This window comes from Sceloporus occidentalis, unplaced genomic scaffold (assembly GCF_023333645.1).
Source record: "Sceloporus occidentalis isolate IW3139 unplaced genomic scaffold, rSceOcc1.0.p SCAF_7, whole genome shotgun sequence".
Classification (NCBI taxonomy): domain Eukaryota; kingdom Metazoa; phylum Chordata; class Lepidosauria; order Squamata; family Phrynosomatidae; genus Sceloporus; species Sceloporus occidentalis.
Genome location: NW_028316987.1, coordinates 36382881 through 36403158, shown reverse-complemented (window position 1 = coordinate 36403158; position 20278 = coordinate 36382881). Strand labels below are relative to the sequence as shown.

Here is a 20278-nt window from a genome sequence, read left to right as displayed (position 1 = left end):
ACATCTAGCAGTTGAGCTGACTGACTATTGCCAAATCAAGCAGATGGCATTCTGTGCAATAAAAATTCCAGGATAGCTGTGTACTGGAAATATTGTGCTGTGCTGATCAGATCTTTTAAAGGCTTTACCTGAAAATTAAAAGTTTCACATGTACTACAGAAACCTACCCACCCTAGAGATCTATTGAATTGTAATTTCATGGCACTATTATAAGCTGGCTTTTGTTTGTAAAAGAAAGTAAATTTCAAAAATTGTCAGCCATTAAAGGATGGCAGCCAGCATGTAAGGGTGGAAGAATTATCAGGCGTAATGTGATGGCATCGGAATAGGCCTTGTAGAATGCGTATTTGCTGAGGTGTACATGGAGTAGGAAAAAGAAATAACAGTATAAGAACTGTAGTAGTTTGAATTGCTAAGATTTTAATCACAAAGTTCCTACAAAATCTTTGGAACATAAATAGTAAATAGATAGGAATGGCACTGGTGTTCAAGGACAGTTTTACGTCTCCCCAGACAATGTTTGAAGATGTCAGTGGATTTGGGGCTTGGCATCGGCGTTGGTGTGCTCTTTCTGGAAACTGTATCTCTTACTGGACCTACCCAGATGATGAAAAGAGAAAGGTAACTGTCTTAGTAAAATTGACCTAAATTCTCAGTTTGATAAAGCATTTACCTAATAGGCTCTCTGTGTGAGTGTTTGTGTGTGTGCGTGCGTGCGCACGTGCATGTATATGTATGTGTATTAAAATGATGCAAGGTTATGGTATTTTGTCATGCTTTGTTGTAGATAGTGTGCCCACATCATATGCGGGCGTGCCATATACTGCACGCCAGAAAAGGCAGTGGTGTGTATGCTGCATGCACAAGCCCCATTGTTTTCAATGGGGCTTGAACATTTGTGGAATTTCCCTTACGCGGGAGTGTGTATCGGGAACGAATCCCCGCATAAGGGAAGGGCGTGCTGTATAGTAATTTAGGGCAGATTCATACATTATTCTGCTGTATAATTGTTGCTTAGCCTACATATGCAGTTTTTCAGATTAGGCTATAGGTTGCTTGTCATGAATACCATCTCTAGATTTAGGAGAAGAGTGCAAATGTTTGTGAATTGATAAATTCTTAAACCTAACAGGTTCTTGAGAAGTATGAGGTTTTTTTTTTTAATTTCAGCATCCATTGGGCTCAATAAACCTAGCAAACTGCACTAATCGTCAGATTGAACCCGCCAATAGAGAGTTCTGTGCTCGGCCCAACACTTTTGAGCTAATTACTGTCCGGCCTCAGAGAGAAGATGACAAGGAAACACTAGTCAGCCAATGCAAAGACACACTGTGTGTTACCAAGTAAGTAATTATGTGATACTTCTTATCAGTAAACTTCACTTTTCAACAGGTTTACAGTACTCTTTCCCAAAGATCTGACAGTGTAGTTTCTTTGTCCATTAGCATTACAGTTGTCCCTCCATATTCGCTAGGGTTAGGGGAACACTACCCCCATGAATATGGAAACACCGCAAATAACAAAAACACTGTTTTTATCTGAGAGGACACCTCTCTAGGACTGTCTAGATCTTCCAGTGCAACTCTGTGGTCAATGTCCAACATACACTGACCATAGAATGGCACTGGAATAGCTACAAATGGTCTTTCAGTGTAACTTTTAGTTAAAGTTGACCACAGAGTTGCACTGGAATAATCAAATCCACAAATATCAAAGCCGCAAATATGGAGGGATGACTGTACTTTAAACCTGAGTCCTTTGTACAGAGAGGAGGTTCGGTACCTGCAATCAGGCCATATTTAGAACTTTAATAGAGTGGGCCCTTCCCACCCACAGAGTTCCGTCCCCCCATTTGAAGACAGGAAAAAACACAGCTCAAGCGCATATTAGTCAACAGGTGGCAAAATGCATGCACCTGCATCAGTGTGCTGCCATTGATTAAATTTTGTAGACCTACTTTTGCAGGAATTCCTTTTTTTAATGACCTCCTTTCTTTCCCTATGCAAGAAGCCCTATGGATTAATATTTTGTTTCCTTTGTTAAAAACAGGAACTGGTTATCTGCTGATACTAAAGATGAACGCAATTTGTGGATGCAAAAACTCAACCAAGTTCTTGTTGACCTTCGCATGTGGCAGCCTGATGCTTGCTATGTCCCCATTGGAAAGCCCTGAATCACAGAGGAAATTTCCTGTAAGAGCTCGCTTACAATGTCAGATGCAAACCATGTTGCTCTTTTAATATATCTGGATGGGATGTATCTTGTATTGGACTCTTTGCTGCCTTTAAAGCTCTAACTCTAGCACTGGGGTTATGGTAGATAGCTACTTTTAAGCACTTTCACTGTGCTAAATATTTTATATATAATTTTTTTTGAAATATGTAGTTCTGTTCACTATTAAAGTAAAAGTTTCTATTATTTATCCAAGCTTGCTTTATTTCAAGGATCAAAAGATTCAGCACAAGGGGAGAAGAACAATCTAGGGAGCTTCATCAGTAAATGTTTTTCCTTAAAAAAGGTGCCTCAAATTCAGTTCAGTTCAATTCTATTGGGGAGTTGGCACAAGAACGTTCATTTTTTATATGTAATAGGATTTTGAAAAATATAATTAATGGTTGTTGTTTTTTTAAAAAAATCACCTTTGGGTGTTCAGTCCTTTGGGAGTTTAGTACTTGGTGCTTGCAAAAAGTACCAGTTTAGGATTAGAACTTCATATAATAGGAACAGATTCCCATTAATGAAAATAAAATACAAGTTGGTGCGTGATTTTGCACAGTTTGGTTTACATGCAATACATTGCACATTTCCTTAAAAAAAACCCAAGCATCTGGAATGCTTTAAGCTGCTTAAAGAAGAACACTTTATCATTCTTTTCTTCTCCAAGCCATATAATCTCTGTTTCATAGTTCAAATGTAAGCATTTCTAGTCAGTCATTAGAAAGCTGTATGGGTTTGTTTTATACAGACTCTATAGAGCTGCTATACAAAAGTAATACTTCATATAGACTGTAGGTTTTTATAACTAAATCTATTAATACAAATAATTTCACTTGATCAGTAAAATATCATGGCTACTCAGGTAAACTGCACATAGGTAGTTTTCAGAAATGCTTTCCACTGGGTACCACAATGCGCTGTGCTGCTACTGCTGCATATATTTAAAAATATTAGTTGCAGGGCACCTTTACTAAATTACTATGGCTTTAAATAGTTTAAAACACTAATTTTGTCTACTGCCCCCTTTTCATGTCATCTTTTGTATTATCACTTTCAATATTTGCTTTTTCTGCTGTTTAAAAGGAAGAACAAGATCTCAACATAATAAAAATGTATCAAAGGGATTTCTGCCAATGGGTGTGTTGTTTTGTAATGCTTAAAAAGGGTGGGGTGGGTTGTATCTAGAGCCATAGGCTAGCATATAGCCGTTGTTCTCAAAATAGTCACTGATGTGACAAATCCATTTTTCTTTGTATTTTGTACTATACTTCCCCAGTGTGATATGCTGACTAAACTGCTAAAATGAATAAGAAAGCAAATTGTTAAAGTACTTGTTTGTCAGGGTTCCTAATCACAGCAGTTAAATTGGAGAGCTGTATTTAGATTTTAATGTTCCACACATGAACTAGTTCAGCTGTACACCTAATACAACTCAGTGCCTTCACAAAGTCTAAAATCTTTTCTCTAAATACTGCTTTAATCTGTGGCCCTCTGTAAGAACAAAGCAATGCTTATAAATTAATTGTGGGAAAGGTTGGTAAACATGGCACTGGAAATGTTTGGCTGTAGTCCTGCATTGTGACATGTAGATGTATCATGTAATTTATGTCTCCCTGTGCTACCACAAAAAACCTCAGCTTGGAAGCATCACACCCCCCTCCCAGCCATTTCTGTGATGTCAGAAAGTGGGGATGCACCCAGCTATTTTTCTGTAGCTGGAGGTGGTGTGACAGGCATCTGCAGAGACTGCCATCATTCTTGGGACATCCTTGCTAAACTATATTTGACACCATATAAACGGTAGTGTAGTCATACACCAAGAACATGTATGCCATGAGTGGACCATAGCCATTCTGCCCTTGCAGCTCTATGCTTCTGTATTGGCAGAGGTAATAGCAACAGCAGCTTCATTTATATACTGCTTCATACCACCTAAGCAGTCTCTAAGCGGTTTACAATTGTAAGCTAATTGCCCCCAACAAGCTGGGTTCTCATTTAGCGACCTCGGAAGTATGCAAGCCTGAGCCCTGGCTGGTATTGAACTCATCACCTTATGGTTTGTGAGTGAGTGGCTGCAGTATAGACATTTAACTACTGCGCCACCAGGGAACCAGTACTATGGCAATGGCAGGGGAGAGTGGACTGCTTGTCATCCCAGCTGGAATTCATTAGAGGGAAGAAGACCTGTCCCCACTAGTCAATTCCCTTTCGTCCTCCCGCTGTACCATAATAGTGGCTCTTCAGCCAGTGGGGGTGGGGGTGAGGCACAAGGAGCTAGAAAATAGCTCTTTGTGCCTCATTCAGAATAGGACATATGCACCTGTAAAGCACACTTGATGTCGTCATTGGAATTCTGGTCCTAATTTCATATAACATAATTACTGGAAATATCAGTCATCAAACTGGAGTACTCTTTCGGGTGCATGGAATTAATTGGGAAATGGCTCTTAATGTAATTGGGGAAGTAACTGAATATATGCCTCTTGAATAAATGTGTTTTTGTATGATGGTGTTTATCAACAAGTCTTTATACTATTGTACTAGTAGTCCTTTGCATGAATGCATTATATATATGTTGCTACTGGGCGAGATGTGGTCTAGAAAGAAATGCAGTCATGTTAAAACATGAACTATTATTTAGGAACACTTTGCCTTACAGTTGAACAGGTTTGGGAAGAGGGTTGTGGGTTTTGTGATATACAGGGATTAAAAATACTTGCAAAATGTTTGTCCTTGTGCTTTTTTCTTATATATGTCTGGTGGTGAGTTCAATACCAGCCAGGGCTCAGGCTTGACTCTAACCCATCCCTTCTATGTAAATGAAGTTGTTACTTGTTTCTTTTGCAAAGTGTACATTAAAGCTGCAATCTGATAAACAATTACCTGAGGGGAATACCTAATGATTGAGTGCAATCAACTCTGTATATATGTGTAAGACTGAGAAGGGACACTTCTGGCAGGATAAAACATGACTTCTGTCCCCAATATTTGATAGCCTACTAAGTAATTAGAACAATCCTATCATGTTTTGTGGCTATTTGACCCTCCCTCTAAATGGGTATACACATATGTGCATTCACTCTAATTGGCTTTTCAGTGATGTAATAACATTTAGCAGTCATTAAAGGTAATTTGTTTTAAATCATAGTAATATATGCAAAGGTCACAATCTTTTTATTGAAAGAAAGCTTCAGTGATCATACTAACTCAGGACTGATTTCAGTGGCAGAGAAAAGCAGATGCATACTTCTGAATATATTTGAATAAGCAAATATTGTACTGTACTGACAAACTTGGGCAGCAGAACACAGTTTGTTTAATCAGATTCTAGGTTGCATTGATAGAAGTATAATATCTAGATCAAGGAAAGTAATAGTGCCACTCTATTCTGCTTTGGTCAGGGCTCACTTGGAATACTATGTCCAGTTCTAGGCACCACTATTCAAAAAGGATGTTGACAAGTTGGAGAGTGTCCAGAGGAGGGCTACCAAAATGGTGAAGGGTCTGGAAACCATGCTCTATGAAGAGCAGCCCTTGTGGTCTCTTCCACCTATGATTCTATGAGATTACATGCTGAAATAATTCTAAAAAGAAAAAAAAATGTATGAGCTCTCAAAATAAACCTGAGGCAATTTTTTTTTTGACTAGTCAAAACTATAAATGCATGGCTCTATAAACTGATGGTGCAAACAAGTAATTCAATAATGAAAAATAATACAATTCCAAAGCAACTCAAACCTTGAAGGAAAACAGATTTCCTAATTCTATTTCATCGTACTGCGTTCAGTGCCCTCCTTGATCTTTGAAGATCATAGCAATCTCGCTGTTGAATGGATTTTCTTTTCCAAAGACATGTGGCCATTTGTGGAGTATCTTCTCCCAGACAATTCTTGTTCCAAGTGCAGATGCAATCTACAAATAGCCCAAGCAAAGGTGTTATACTTTACTTTAGTTTCATTCCAAGAGGAGCTTCGTGTGCTAAAGTTTGGCAAGAAATTTGGCCAGCAAAATAAAGTTGGGCCAACTAAAATAATCATGAAATTCAATACTTATTATTGTTATTTATAGAGAGAGATTTCTTTATAGTGAAAAATGACAAAGTACATTGACTGATATTCAGAACTGTAGTTACGGATTCATAACCTAGAATTCAGCTTCAGGTTGGGATACAAGGAGGACAATATTTCCACCTCTTTCCTCCAGTGAGCAAGGCTGCAACTATTAGACACAGGACACCTGCTGCAAATCCTTGGCAAGATATAGACCGCCGCTTTGCGGCGGTCTCCCGCCGGCACCATTTGCTCCGCGAGGGAGCTGCAGCAGCCAAACCGTGCGGCTCCCGTGCGGAGCAAAAAAGAAGCTCCATTTCGGAGCTTCTTTTTGCGGCGCCTTTATGACGTCGCGAGGCGCCGCTGGCGCATTCGCGACGTCATAGGCGCCGCGACACGTCTGGACGCTATGCGTCCAGTACGTAAACATGTTGGCCCCCATGTGGAAGGGGCGCCACCATGTTGTACGTCTTCTATATGTACTAGGGTTAGGGGGGTGCGGAAGCACCGCCCCTTCCTAACCCTAGTACGTATAGAAGATGTACTATATGGCAGTTTATATCCCACCCTTGTTGCGGCAGCCTCACTCACAGGGTACACCACCCATCCTACTAGTTGTGTTGATAAAGCCAGTGGGAAACTGTAGCAACATCTGATCGGTCACAAATTGACCCAATCCTGCTGTTAAGAGCTGCAAAATAAAAATGATTTTCTGTATATAATGCATTGATTCTACAAACTTCAGTAAAACTTGCCGCTTCACCACAAATTTATCCCATTGCAGTCTAGTTTCCATTGTTCTGATACTGTATGATGAATTATTTTTGTCAGAATGTCAAATTAAATACTTGACCCCTGATTCATTTTTTATTTGTAACCATAACATTAATGAAACATGCCTGCATAGATATCCCTTAACATCATCCCAACACATCCCAACATCCCAACCACAACAACATCTTGACAAAATGCGGGCCTGTGACTAACACTGATTTATTTTTCCCTCCTGTTTGATTTTAACACCTTAGCCTGATGAACCAAGTGGAGCTTCAAAAGCTTGCATCATGTATTTTGTGCATTTTGATTGGTCAAATAAAGGTATCACTCTTGTATGGATTTTGTACTATAACATTAATAAGTTATATATGGGTTCCACGAATCTCCATTTTCCCTCCCAAGTGTGACATTTCCTTAAACTTTTTTTTCCTCATGTAGGTCAGAAACAAAACCTTAAAAACCCACATAGTGCAAAACTGGTTGAAACAGTGAATCAATCTGTCTAGCATGCTTTTGACATCTGCCTCTTATCAAGTTAGTATGTTTTGAACATTTGATTCATAGTTTTACCCTTATCTTTTGCACTGTAAAGGCAGATTTGCTTTCAGCTTTGAAACTGCAGAGATCTCAGTGATTATCTAAAATAAGCAGTAATAAAACCAGCCCTTTAAAAGCCATGTCAATGACACAGTGAAATATCACTTTCTTCATACAGTTTCTCAACAGATTGATGGTGAAATCATATACATTTTTGCTACCAAGTATGTTCTAGTGAATACTTATTTTTATTAATAATATTTATTTATACCCCGCTCTTCAGCAAAGGCTATCAGAGCGACTTCAGCGGAGGTTACTCCCTGGCAATTACAATAGCAGCCTTAATATCTTAGACCCCACAATATTGCATGCATCCTAAGAGTATTCATTTTGTCACAATTGCATTTATGCAGTATGAAATCACTTATGTGTTGTGAAGTCAACTTCAACTTATGGCAATCATAAATGAGAATTCCCCAAGAGACACTGGTATTAACAACCCTGCTTCGTTTTTATAGAGTCATGCCCATGTAAACCCATTTGTGATGTGGTCTTCCTCTTTTTCTACTGCTTTCCACTTTTCCTAACTCTACTGTCATTATAGAGTAATCCTTATTGGTTCGTGATATGTTTAAAGTTTGATAGCCTCAGTTTAGCCATTTTATCTTCTAGTGGGATTTCAGACTTGACTTTCTCTCTGACCCAGATATTTGTTCTTTTGACAGTCTGGGGCATCCACAGAACTCTTCTCCAGAACCATATTTCAAATTACTTTATTGTTTTTCCACCCATGTTTTCCACTGTAGAGCTTTCACATTTAAACATAGAAAATCCCATGGTATGAATGATCCTGACTTTGGTATTCAATTATACATCTTTGCACTTGAGGATCTCGTCTAGTTCCTTCATATCGGCCTTTCCAAGTCTTAGTTGTCTTCTGATATTTTTTTACTACAATCTTCATTTTGCTTAATGACTGAATCATGTACAGCAAATCTTTTCATTATTTCAGTGTTATCATCACCCACCAAACACGATGGCCTTGCTTCTAAAGAAATTTACAGAGGACTCCCATTTTACAACTGAAAAAGCAGCCATATCTCCACTATTTACTTATAGAATGTATTCATATACAAAGAGGACGCAGCACCTGACACACGCAAATGAGATAATTAACAACAAACATGTATACCTCTGTTTTCTGTTTTATATATAGATATGCTAACGCTGACCTATAAAGAATCTTAACATTATTTTTCTCTTCCCAAACCAAGCTGAAATACTGCCACCTTTACTCATCTTCCCAATAAAGAGATGTTCGTATGACATTATGTTCAGGTCCTCCGAGTTAGATAAGGACTGGTTTTCAGCTCAGTCTTTTAAAATATGTAAATCTCACATGCATGTTTCCAGCTTTAGGGTTTTCTGACAAACACATTTTGTCAGTTGGAAGGAAAGTCTTTAATGACCCCCGAGCTCTGTTCTGCTCATATGAAGCAATTATAATTTTCCAGAATGAACTCAGACCGGTTGTATTTGGCTTTGGAGTTTTTTGAAGCATATAACCATTTCATTTTATAAGGTTTTGCTGGAATGCATGGTCATGTCATATGTACAAATAAATCAACCACTCAAGAAACATTGCCCTTGAAATTATGCAGTTCCCCCAAGAGTTTTACATCATTTGAGAATTGAGAAGAGGGATGCTGGCAGCACGAAGGAAGTTTGGTTTCTCCTTACAATTAAAGAGGGAACTATAGAATTGTATAGCCATATGAATGCATCCTCAATGTAAATGTCTAGAAGCCATTTATAGAAACAGACTCATAGAGTTGGAAGAGACCACAAGGGCCATCCAGTCCAACCCCTTTCCATGCAGGAACTCACAATCAAAGCATCCCCGACAGATGACCGTCCAGCCTCTGCTTAAAGACCTTTAAGGAAAGAGACTCTACCACACTCTGAGGGAGTGTGTTCCACTGTCAAACAGCCATTACTGTCAGGAAGTTCCTCCTAATGTTGAGGTGGAATATCTTTTCCTGTAGCTTGCATCTGTTGTTCTGTGTTCTAGTCTCTGGAGCAGCAGAAAAACTTGCTCCATCCTCAGTGTGACACCCCTTAAAATACTAAAACAGAGCTATCATATCACCTCTTAACCCTCTGTGTTCTGGGCTAAACATACCGAGCTCCCTAAGTCTTTCCTCATAAGATGGTTTTCAGGCCCTTCACTATTTTGGTGGCTCTCCTTTAGACACGCTCCAGCTTCTCAACATCCTTTTTGAATTGTGCCCATAACTGGACACAGTATTCCAGGTGAGGCCTGAACAAAGTGGAATAGAGTGGCACTATGACTTCCTTTGATCTGGACACTATACTTCTATTGATGCAGCCTAAAATTGCATTGGCCTTTTTAGTTGCCACATCACACTGTTGACTTGTTACCCATGCTGCTTCATATAAATTTTGGAATCAATGATATCCCTTGGATGACCCCTGGCCAGACTCCAAGCCTGTCCGCCATTACTGGCAAAGCGAGAGGACATGTGCACCTCCCCTGAGGGGAGAAGCCCCATTTACATCTTAGAAGGTCTGGGAAGTCGCATGAAGGGATTATCTTGAGTCAGAAGGAGTAAAATGTTTGCCTTTCCTGAAGCTATCACCCCCTCCTCAAGTCTGTTGTCCGAACAACTTAAGTCATTGATATTATCAGATCCAGACATCCAGGTGAAAAGCAAGTAATTAAACACCTTTGTTCTCACCATCAAGCACCTTTGCCAGAGGCAAGATTTTGCCTATAAATACTCTCAGATTTTCCTGTTCACTGGGCCAGTCTGGATTTCAGGGGGAAGCTCTGTCCCCTTGAACCCTGACCTGGCTCCTGGCTCCTGACTCCTGGCCAGTCATTCCATGGCTGAGCCTCATGCCATCCTCATCATATTCCATTTGGATTCCTGGAGGGAGTCTACATTCTGGTACGTATCACCCCAGTGATGCCTAAAATCCTATTCCATGCTAACCTATGCTTTTCCTGAGCCTTGTATGTGTGTGTGTATGCTAGTGAATTGCATGTGCTTTCCCCTTATAAATAAATTGGTTATTAATTCTAGACGTCTGTCTCAGCTCTATTTGTTGGGAGGCCCTGGTCTACTCCGTATACATATCGGGAGACGATCTCGGTGGGCTCTTGTAGCCAGCCCCCCTCTTGCAATATTTGGACTAATAGCATCATAATAAAATTCCCCTACGGACCCTTGGCTACAAATTGGTGGAGAATGTGGGCATAGAACTCTCCCCCGAAATCTGGACTTTCCAAACTGATCACTTGGGCTGTCTAGATCTCGGAACGTAGAGAGAACAGGGATTCCAAACAGGCCGCTGCAGACAGGAATAAATAGGGAGGTGTGTGTATGTGTTCTTGTGCGCTTGGCCATAAGGGCAAAAGGGCTATCTTGGGTTGGCTGATCCCATTTCTGGCTTTGGCTGGATGTTCTGCTCATTGGCTCTGGTACGCCATCCAGTGGTGGGCCCCAGTCACCCCTGGGCGTGTTTGTCGGAGTAGGCTCCCGACGCCCTATTTTTGTTTTCTCTCTCCGTGGGTTGGAAAAAGTTACTAGGGACACCCTGGCCAGGCATCCTGAAAACTTTCCCACTCCAGAACCTAAGCTTACAGTTAAGAGTTGGTGCAAGGAACCACTGCAGCCAAATCCAGGCATTTGGGCTGCAGTGCAAAAAGGAGTCCCAAGGCAAACCTCCAGGTTGAGGCATCCCTCACATGGAAGAGCCTGTTTTAAAATGGTGAGCCAAGGAACCCTTAAGGTCTTGGCATGTTTGTTTTGAAGCCAGTGGGTCTTAACTCCTGGCTTCCCCCAGGTGTGTACCTCTTAAAGGTCACAGCCCATCCAGCTAAGTGGTTTTAAAACCCAGAGCTTTCTTTTTAGTGTGCCTTTTAAGGGACACCCCATCTGGCTGCATTGGTTTTAACCTCAGCCTGTCACCACTAAAGAAGCTAGAGAATTGTGGATTGGGAACAGACATATCCCTTTCCATTGTGTTATCCCAAAACAAAGCCAGAGAATAAAGGTCCCATAATACATAACCCAAAAATCACAGTCACAAATCCCCCTTGAACGGGTGAGGTAGGCAAAGGAGGGAGACGTCCTGGTCCGGAAGCCTAAAACCCGGGGTCAAGGGAGGGAAAGGCAGCTCCAAGGAGTGCCATTTGTGGGAGCCTCAGGGAGGTCCCAGGGAAGGAAAACTCAGGCAGGAGTCTAGCTGGGGGCCAAAGTTTGGGCTGTTAGCCGGGCCACGCCGGAGTGGAGCTACAGCGTCCGAACTCCCCAGTGAAAGTGAGGCAGGGCCAAACTGACTTCTGGCCGGGTCTAAACGGAGGACAACCCTTAAGTCGCTCGCTGCAGCAGCGCCGGGCCCTTGCGTGAATTGGGCGGCGTCCCTGACCCAGAGTTACATTTAGGGGTTCTGTGGAGTCCTCAGGGAGGATCCCAGGACAGCAGCTCACTGTAGGACAGAGAGTTGCACCAGGTTTAGGTGGGAAAAGAGGCCCCGGTTCCATAACCTCTCCCAGCCTAGGATTCAACATAGACATACCATCCGTAGAATAGCATAGTATAGAAGAAGGACCCCAAAAGTCAGAACCCTAGAGGTTGCCTGGCTTTGAACTTCCCCCTTAGCAAAAAGGGGAGGAAAATAGCAAGACGCCCCTTAAGGGTCTTGCAGTTTTGAGCAAGTGGTTTTAACCCAAGCTCTGCTGTGGAGAAACCTCTTAAGGTCCCCACCAATTTGGGCTAAAATTGGGTCAAAACCCTTAGCCCACCACACACAGGACACTTTGCAATTTTGCAACAGCCTTGGAGGACGATCCTCCAGAGAAAAGAAAAGGCAGGTCCCAGATCCCAAGGACCCCACCACTAAAATGGAGAAGGAAATTAGAGAATTGGTAGCCCAAGTCAACTTCCTCAGAGAGGAAAATTCCACTCTGGCAGCTAGGATCCAGAAATTGGAAATAGCCTCTAAGCAAGAACCATCCCTTTTCCCCATCACAGAAGCTTGTGTGACGGCAGAATTGTTGGGCCCCCTGAATCAAGAGACCAGCCTCACATGGATGCTTCGGGCAGCAAACAGCCTCCCATCTGCCACAGGCTTCCATTTAACACAGCTAGCCAGATTATGCATGTCTCCTGCACACAGAGATATGCTAGAATCAGCAGTAATGTTTCAGGACCTTCTGTCCAGAGATATGTACTCTTGCATGGGAGAAATCTTGAGCCTATTGTGGCCAAGAGAAGGTGTCAGGAATCTGTACCATAGTCTAAAGCAAAAAACAAATGAGGATCCAGAGGCATACATTGCCAAAAAGGTTTTGCTGGCAAAGGTAGCTCTTTCCCCCGAGGAGAGGGAGACAGAGTTTTTCAGTGATTTACTTGAGGGATTCCATCCCAAGAGCAAAGCAGTTTTGGACCGTCTAACCGAAGGGCAATATGGGGGACTTAATGCCCTTCATCCGATGTTGGAGTTGCTTTTCATAATGTTCCGTGTGAAAGTAGCAAAAAGGCAAGAGAAGGCCCTAGCTCAAAAGAGAGAGAACAAAAAGAAAAGTAGGGTGAGTGCCCCAAGAGAATGCTTTTCAGGTCCACCTAGAAACCCCACTCAGCCTGCTCCCACTCCTCAAAGGGAGATGGCAACATCAGATGGTGCAAATCTTCCCAGCGTACAGCCCCCAGAAACCCCCCAAGGACTCCATTACCCTCATTCCCAAGGGACAAACACCAGCAGTTGTCCTGCAAACCTCCGGCAGACAACCCCTCATTGCCCACGTAAAAAGGAAAATGTCCCTCTTCCTTCTAGAAACACTTCTGCTGCAGTTCGGACTACAGTCCACAAGCAGAAAGGTCACAGCCAGGCCCCACATGGGCACCCAGGGGCCAAAAGGGTCAAAACACCAGAAAGTAAGACATGGACTCCCTCCCAAAATCCCAAGACTTGGAAACCTTTTCAGCCAGGCATGTCAGAGAAAGGGAACCCTAGAGGTCATTCATCCCATCCCCGCGGTCCAAATTGGAATGGCACTGGGAGATGTGTTCCCCCAAGGAGGCACAAGCCCAGCTCCTTGGAAGAAACAGAAAGAATGGGTGACACTGTTTCAGCCCAGTTCCTTGAACAAGAGGTGAGCCACACTGTCTCAGCCTCAGCTACCCCATCCCCAACCACATGGCAAGGAAGAAAGGCCCCAGAAAATGGCTTTCGAAAAGGTATCTTAGAGACTGCCCTTTGAGAAACATAGCACCCTGCAGGTCCTCCAGGCATGTGCAGAGAACTTTGGTCAATGTTGAGATTTTAGAAAACAGGCAGTTTTCTTCTCTTCTATAGTTTGCCTAATGCCACAGCCTCATGGAAAATTTGGCTGCTAGAAGCCAAGAAAACCAAATCATGGGCAAAGGAAGTTGCAAAGCCCATCATCCTGGTTAGCTTAGAACTCAAATTCAGTTAATGGCAAATTGCCTTTGTTTCCCCTTTTGTGACTTATACCACTCTGGTGTGAGTCGAGGGTTTGTCAACAAGGGAAAGATGGTTTATCTCTGTAAGGTATGCAACACCATGTTTGTGAAGGCTTGGAGGGAAAAGACTTCCCTCCCCCTCTTCTTTCCTGCTTTGCAAATTAGAGACTGAGAAATGTCTCATTGTTGTCTGTTTGCTTACACTCTGCATGTGCTCAGATGCAATGCAGAACGAAAGCTCAGAGCTGCAGGCTCAGGTTGTTTGCAGCACCCCCTGTTCCATGGAACTAGCCCATTCCCCATTGTGTTTGTTCTTTAGAGATCTCTTTTTGAGTTTCTTGGTATAGCTTGGTATAGTTAGGATTGTCATTTCCATGTGTTTTGAGGTTGTGAGATATTCTTGTTGTGTTAGTATTGGTGTTCTGACTCTACTTTTGGCAAGAACACACAATCTGTCTTTTCTTTAGTGTAGGTTTATGCTGTTAAGATTTTGTCTTTTGGATAAAGGCAAGTAGTCTATGTTATTGTGCCCCTCCAGGTCTTAGGAACACATGGTTTGGACCCAGAGTGTATCTCTGCTGCCATGTGCTCAGGGCTGCATAGGTTTTAAGCTGTGGTTTGCTGTTTCAGTTTTTTTCTGCTCTCTTTACATGCTCAGAGGCCTCCTGCCGCCCAACAACCCCATCTTCTCTTTTGTTATTCTTGCATTGCTCAAGAGATCTACTCCTTTGTCTTGTCTTCAGTGACAGTACTGTGTGTAAAGTTTTGTAGACCTTCTGCTTAGCCAAAAGTTTTTCTTTTGCTCTTGTAAGTCTGATCTGGTCATCTTCCATGAGTCTTGTCCTACATCCTCCTTCCCGAGAGTAGGACTCAACAGAGTTACACTGTCTCAGCCCCAAACCAAAGTTTTGGTCTTTTCCTCAGGTGTTTTTAGCTGATTTGTGTGCCTTTCTTCAGCTCCCCCTCTTCTAGTGAGTACAACATGCTCTTAGACTGTAATTTGGATGTTACTTGGGTAAACTATAGATCTCTTCTGTAATTATGGAGAATGTAAAGGGACAGGACTTTCTAGTTTTTTTCTCTTGACCCAAATCTGCTACTTTTGTTGTTTTGGTTGTGATAAGAAAACATAGCCTTTTGTGAAATAAATCTGGTACTTAGGTATTTGAAAAACTAGACTTTCCATTAGCCTGCTTGATCAGGAAAAGGGAGCCCCATTTGTCTCCCTTGCCTTAATTCGCATAGATTTGGCTGGCCAGCAGGGTCAGGCATTGTAAAGTTGTTCTTGTTTGTTTGTTCCTTGACTGCCTGGGATTCAGGAGTCTGAAGGCAACTTCCTCTTTGTCTAAAGTCTGTAGGGATTAATTCATGATTCTAAATGTCTTTGTTTTTCTGTTAAGTAGTTATAAAGAGCCTCAGGTCAGCATAGTCTATCTGGGAAAAATATCTTAACTGCTGACTCTCAACCTTGGTCTTCCATATATTAATTGCTATTTGTGCTTGTAATTGTTTGAGATTTGGGAGTGTGAAGGAACTCTCTCCACTCTGTCTGTTTCAGAGCCTTGGAATTCATAGGTGAGCCTCACTGACTAAGCAGTCTACCTTTTTTGTCCTCCACAATTTATGTAGGACAGCACATCCACTGTTTAATTTGAAGTGTGTTCATACTAGTTTGTCTCACACACGCCCCCTGTCAGTCACAGGCTGTTGCTTCTGCTTTTCTCTTTTCATGCTCAGAGACTATGCACTCTAAGCATGCTCAGGAATCCTCTTCTCTTTTCCTAGGAATTGGGAAGGGTAGATTTTCTCATAGTTGCTCTGTTTTTTGTTCTTTGCTGTGAGTGTTGCCAATGATGCCACACAGCACCTCCTAAAGGTTTTACTTTGCTCTCTGCACATGATCAGAGACTAGGATCATGCTGCAAATATACCCAGTTTTGCTCTGCCTATGCTCGGAGAACTGAGTGATTTCTTCCACAAAGTGGTGGCATATTTTTATGTGTGTCGTTTTATGTCCGTTTTGTTCTGCAACTTTGAGACTGAGTGGAAGTCACACTCTCTCAGCCCAAAAATTAGCTGTGCCTTCTCATTTTTGTTATTGTTTTGTTCTATTTTTGCTGTTAGCCCTATGCATTTACGGCAACACATTTGTTTTGGATTTCACCCTTTGGCTAGCAGAATTTTGGTCTTTTGATTGGTCTTTTAATGCCACTTCCCATACAGTATTTTGGTAACAGCAGGCCTAGTGGTCAAATTGCCTGACTGTGTGATCGTGTTTTCATTTTGAGTTATTTTCCAGTCAAAGTACTTTCCAATGATACAGTTGTTGTTTTTGCTTTTTCTTTTGCCTTTTCCATTTTTGCCAGTCAGCAAGCCCAATGGTTAGAGGTTTTTGCCAAAGATAAAACTTCCTCCACGGCTGCTCCAGTTTATTTTCATTTTTTTTGAAGGAATGCTTCTAAAATACACCCATGGCTAGACTCCTCTGTTCAAATGGTGCAAGTATACCCAGTCACTGGGATCCAGAAATGAATAATTTGGCTATTTTGGATGTAGTTTTTGCTAAAAGTTGGACTAAATTTACACATCTTCACAGCAGCCTTGGTCAAGTCTGGAAATTGACCACAACCAAACAGTGCAGTGCCCTCAGTGCCTTACAAACCCCTTGGTTTTCTGTTATTAATGTTGTGTGTTTCTATACTCTGCATGTGTATGCCAGTCCTATCCCTGGCCTCTATGTACTATCTGTCTGCCTATTTAAGTGCCGGACAGTGGCCTCACTGAACTTCTCTGCCACTGCTTTAAATGTTGACCTCTTCCGCATCCTCTACCTATCAGGATTGGCTCCAGCGGGGAGCCAGGGAAAAATTCCTATCTTTTTCAGTAATCCCCATGGCACATAGATATAATTTGGAGGCCCTATCCTTTTCTTACAAAACTCCTATAGCAAAGCCAGCCTGGTCTCTGCGGGAAGCCAGGGCGGGGAGAGAAGAAACTGTCCTCTTCATCCTCCAAGGCAAGTAAAAACCATATCTCTTTTACACTCCTTCTTTTAAAGCTGACCCGCTCTGTTGGGAGCGAAGGGGGGGGGAGTCTGTCTTCCTTCATCCCCCACTGCATGTAAAATTCTATCCTGTCCTTGCTCTGTTCTCCTATATCCTCATGGGGAAGGTAAGCCCCAATATTCTTCCCAAAAGCCATGCCAGACCCCACAGATGTCATCATTGATGCCATGATACAGGACTCTCCAAGCTGTTTCCCAGTCTTCCTGATGTTCCCCGCTCCAGGGTTGAGACTCTTTTGCCTGCATCCTTCTTGTGATGTCCTCCATCCCCTGCTGCCATGGACATCCTCCAAAGGCTCATTCAAGTCACAACTGGTGTCCTCGCACCTCTGCTCCTGTTCCAGATGGTCCTCCATGGCCCTACCTACATCCAGATGCCTTTCTTATTGCTGTCTGTCCCGATGACAAGCTCCACAGACCTATCGCTGTTAGCTTTCATCACTGTTTTCCAAAAGCTCATTGCCTGCATTCAAGTGTTCCACATGTGGAACTACTCGCCACTGGACTTAAACTGCCATCTCATGGACATTAGCCCACTTCACTATGACAAATGCCCGCATACAAGAACTATGGCTCATCCTCTCGCCAGATGGACATTGGCTGCAAAGAAATTGTTTCTTACAGGACAGCTATACCTTATGCCCGCATTCTCATATCCATACTGAGCCATCTGGCTCCCGCTGGACAAAACCTAACATGGACTCTGTCATCCCATATACAAACCACCAACTGTTTGGACTCATGTCACATTCATTTGCTCTTTTCAGTCATTGGACTCATTTCCACTGGTTGTTGCTTTTTCATACTATATATTGATTGTCTATTGCTTTTCTCTTGGCCTATTGAAGGCTTTTTCCGTTGGTTATATTTCATGTGCCCCCTTTTCACCCCCACTTTTGACTTTGGTAATAAACTTTGGTATGTATGGTGTATGTATGGCTTCCCCTGTGCATCACCAGTGTGATACTTCCCTGAATAGGATGCCCTCTCCAATATTCTCACACCAAAATTTATATGGCAAAGAGTAATTCGGAAAATACCCATCCACTCGCCTGAGTGTCTGTGAAATTTCCGAGGGGGGGGAATGTTACCCATGCTGCTTCATATAAATTTTGGAATCAATGATATCCCTTGGATGACCCCTGGCCAGACTCCAAGCCTGTCCGCCATTACTGGCAAAGCGAGAGGACATGTGCACCTCCCCTGAGGGGAGAAGCCCCATTTACATCTTAGAAGGTCTGGGAAGTCGCATGAAGGGATTATCTTGAGTCAGAAGGAGTAAAATGTTTGCCTTTCCTGAAGCTATCACCCCCTCCTCAAGTCTGTTGTCCGAACAACTTAAGTCATTGATATTATCAGATCCAGACATCCAGGTGAAAAGCAAGTAATTAAACACCTTTGTTCTCACCATCAAGCACCTTTGCCAGAGGCAAGATTTTGCCTATAAATACTCTCAGATTTTCCTGTTCACTGGGCCAGTCTGGATTTCAGGGGGAAGCTCTGTCCCCTTGAACCCTGACCTGGCTCCTGGCTCCTGACTCCTGGCCAGTCATTCCATGGCTGAGCCTCATGCCATCCTCATCATATTCCATTTGGATTCCTGGAGGGAGTCTACATTCTGGTACGTATCACCCCAGTGATGCCTAAAATCCTATTCCATGCTAACCTATGCTTTTCCTGAGCCTTGTATGTGTGTGTGTATGCTAGTGAATTGCATGTGCTTTCCCCTTATAAATAAATTGGTTATTAATTCTAGACGTCTGTCTCAGCTCTATTTGTTGGGAGGCCCTGGTCTACTCCGTATACATATCGGGAGACGATCTCGGTGGGCTCTTGTAGCCAGCCCCCCTCTTGCAATATTTGGACTAATAGCATCATAATAAAATTCCCCTACGGACCCTTGGCTACAGACTCACATTCAACTTGTGGTCTATTTGGACTCATAGGTCCCTTTCACATGTAGTCTCGTTCAGCCAGGTGTCCCCCCCATCCTATATCTACCGTATGCATTTCATTTTTTTTAAGTGCAGTAACTTACATTTCTCCCTGTTGAAGTTCATTTTGTTAGCTCTGGCCCAGCTTTCTAATGTATTATGGTCATTTTGGAAGGAAGCCAGGCAATTAGCCCCAGCCACAGTATTTCCGTATTTAAATGTTTCACACAGCAAGAAAGAAAATGCCCACATGGGTAGAATGGTAGTTTCCAGACCACTAGGTAAATTTGGATGGGACCATTGTCACTTTCAAGCCCACTAAAGTCAATGAAACAAATAGCAGAATGAAATTAATCTGTTTCTATACTGCAGCTGAAATTTTCTATATAATTAAAAAACCACATGGATACCGGATAGAGAGAGCACACTATTCTCTTGTAACATCTACCCTGCCTGCTTGCTTGTTTCATAATAAATCAAAGTGTAGGCTATGACCCATAGAACCCCATAAAGCTCAGGTCCAGGCTGCTGGAGGGAGGTTCTTGCTTCCCAACCCAAATAGCTGCTGATTGGTGGTGGTGGTGGTGGTAGGGAAGATACCTCAAATAAATAAAACAAACAAACAAACAAACAATACCTCAATTGGACAGTTAGATTTTTGTGTGTGTGGCTTCCCTTCCCAACCTCCTGCCCTCATTCCTGCCTTTTACCTGATTAGGGTGAAATCCATCCATAGGTTCTATTAACTGCCAGGTCTCTCCTCCCATCTTCTGCCACATTTCAGCAACTGTAAACCAGATAATTACAGGGGATTATGCACCACACGTATAAACATCACTTCACATAGCATCACAGGCAGTATTTTTAGCAAATGACGGCTGCACACGAAGATTATGATGATTTATATAATATTGTCAAAGCCAATGCTCTATTCAATCCTCTTTCCTTCCAGGCAGTGTTTAAGCCTTTCCAAGACATTTATGTAAGGAAAACTGAATATAAATGCTGGCAGAATAATTCATATCTATTTTTTCCATATAAAAATAAGGCTGAAATGAGGCAAAGTTAAAAACTGTCATACTTGATGTTCTGAATGTTATGGAGAGTCTTGACTTGAACAGATCCATTGAACCAGTGGGAAATTCAACATTGGATCATCAATGGGTTAACATTGGATCACCACTGCAT

At 42.3% G+C, this 20278-nt stretch overlaps 2 protein-coding genes across 4 annotated transcripts in view; one reads left to right on the top strand and one right to left on the bottom strand.

Annotated features, from left to right (window-relative positions):
* Nucleotides 1-2422, top strand: part of ANLN (anillin, actin binding protein) — a 44448-nt gene extending 42026 nt beyond the window's left edge. For all 3 annotated transcript variants that reach the window (XM_089532589.1, XM_089532590.1, XM_089532591.1), the window contains 3 exons: nt 514-621; nt 1171-1343; nt 2050-2422. In XM_089532589.1, coding sequence (XP_089388715.1) covers nt 514-621; nt 1171-1343; nt 2050-2173 — 405 coding nt within the window. In that variant the 3' untranslated portion in view covers nt 2174-2422. The remainder of the gene's footprint in view (nt 1-513; nt 622-1170; nt 1344-2049) is intronic.
* AOAH (acyloxyacyl hydrolase) overlaps nt 513-20278 on the bottom strand; it is a 106911-nt gene continuing 87145 nt past the window's right edge. The window contains exons 20-22 of the mRNA XM_089532593.1: nt 19801-19877; nt 5956-6129; nt 513-596 (exon numbers count right to left, since the gene is read on the bottom strand). Coding sequence (XP_089388719.1) covers nt 6001-6129; nt 19801-19877 — 206 coding nt within the window. The 3' untranslated portion in view covers nt 513-596; nt 5956-6000. The remainder of the gene's footprint in view (nt 597-5955; nt 6130-19800; nt 19878-20278) is intronic.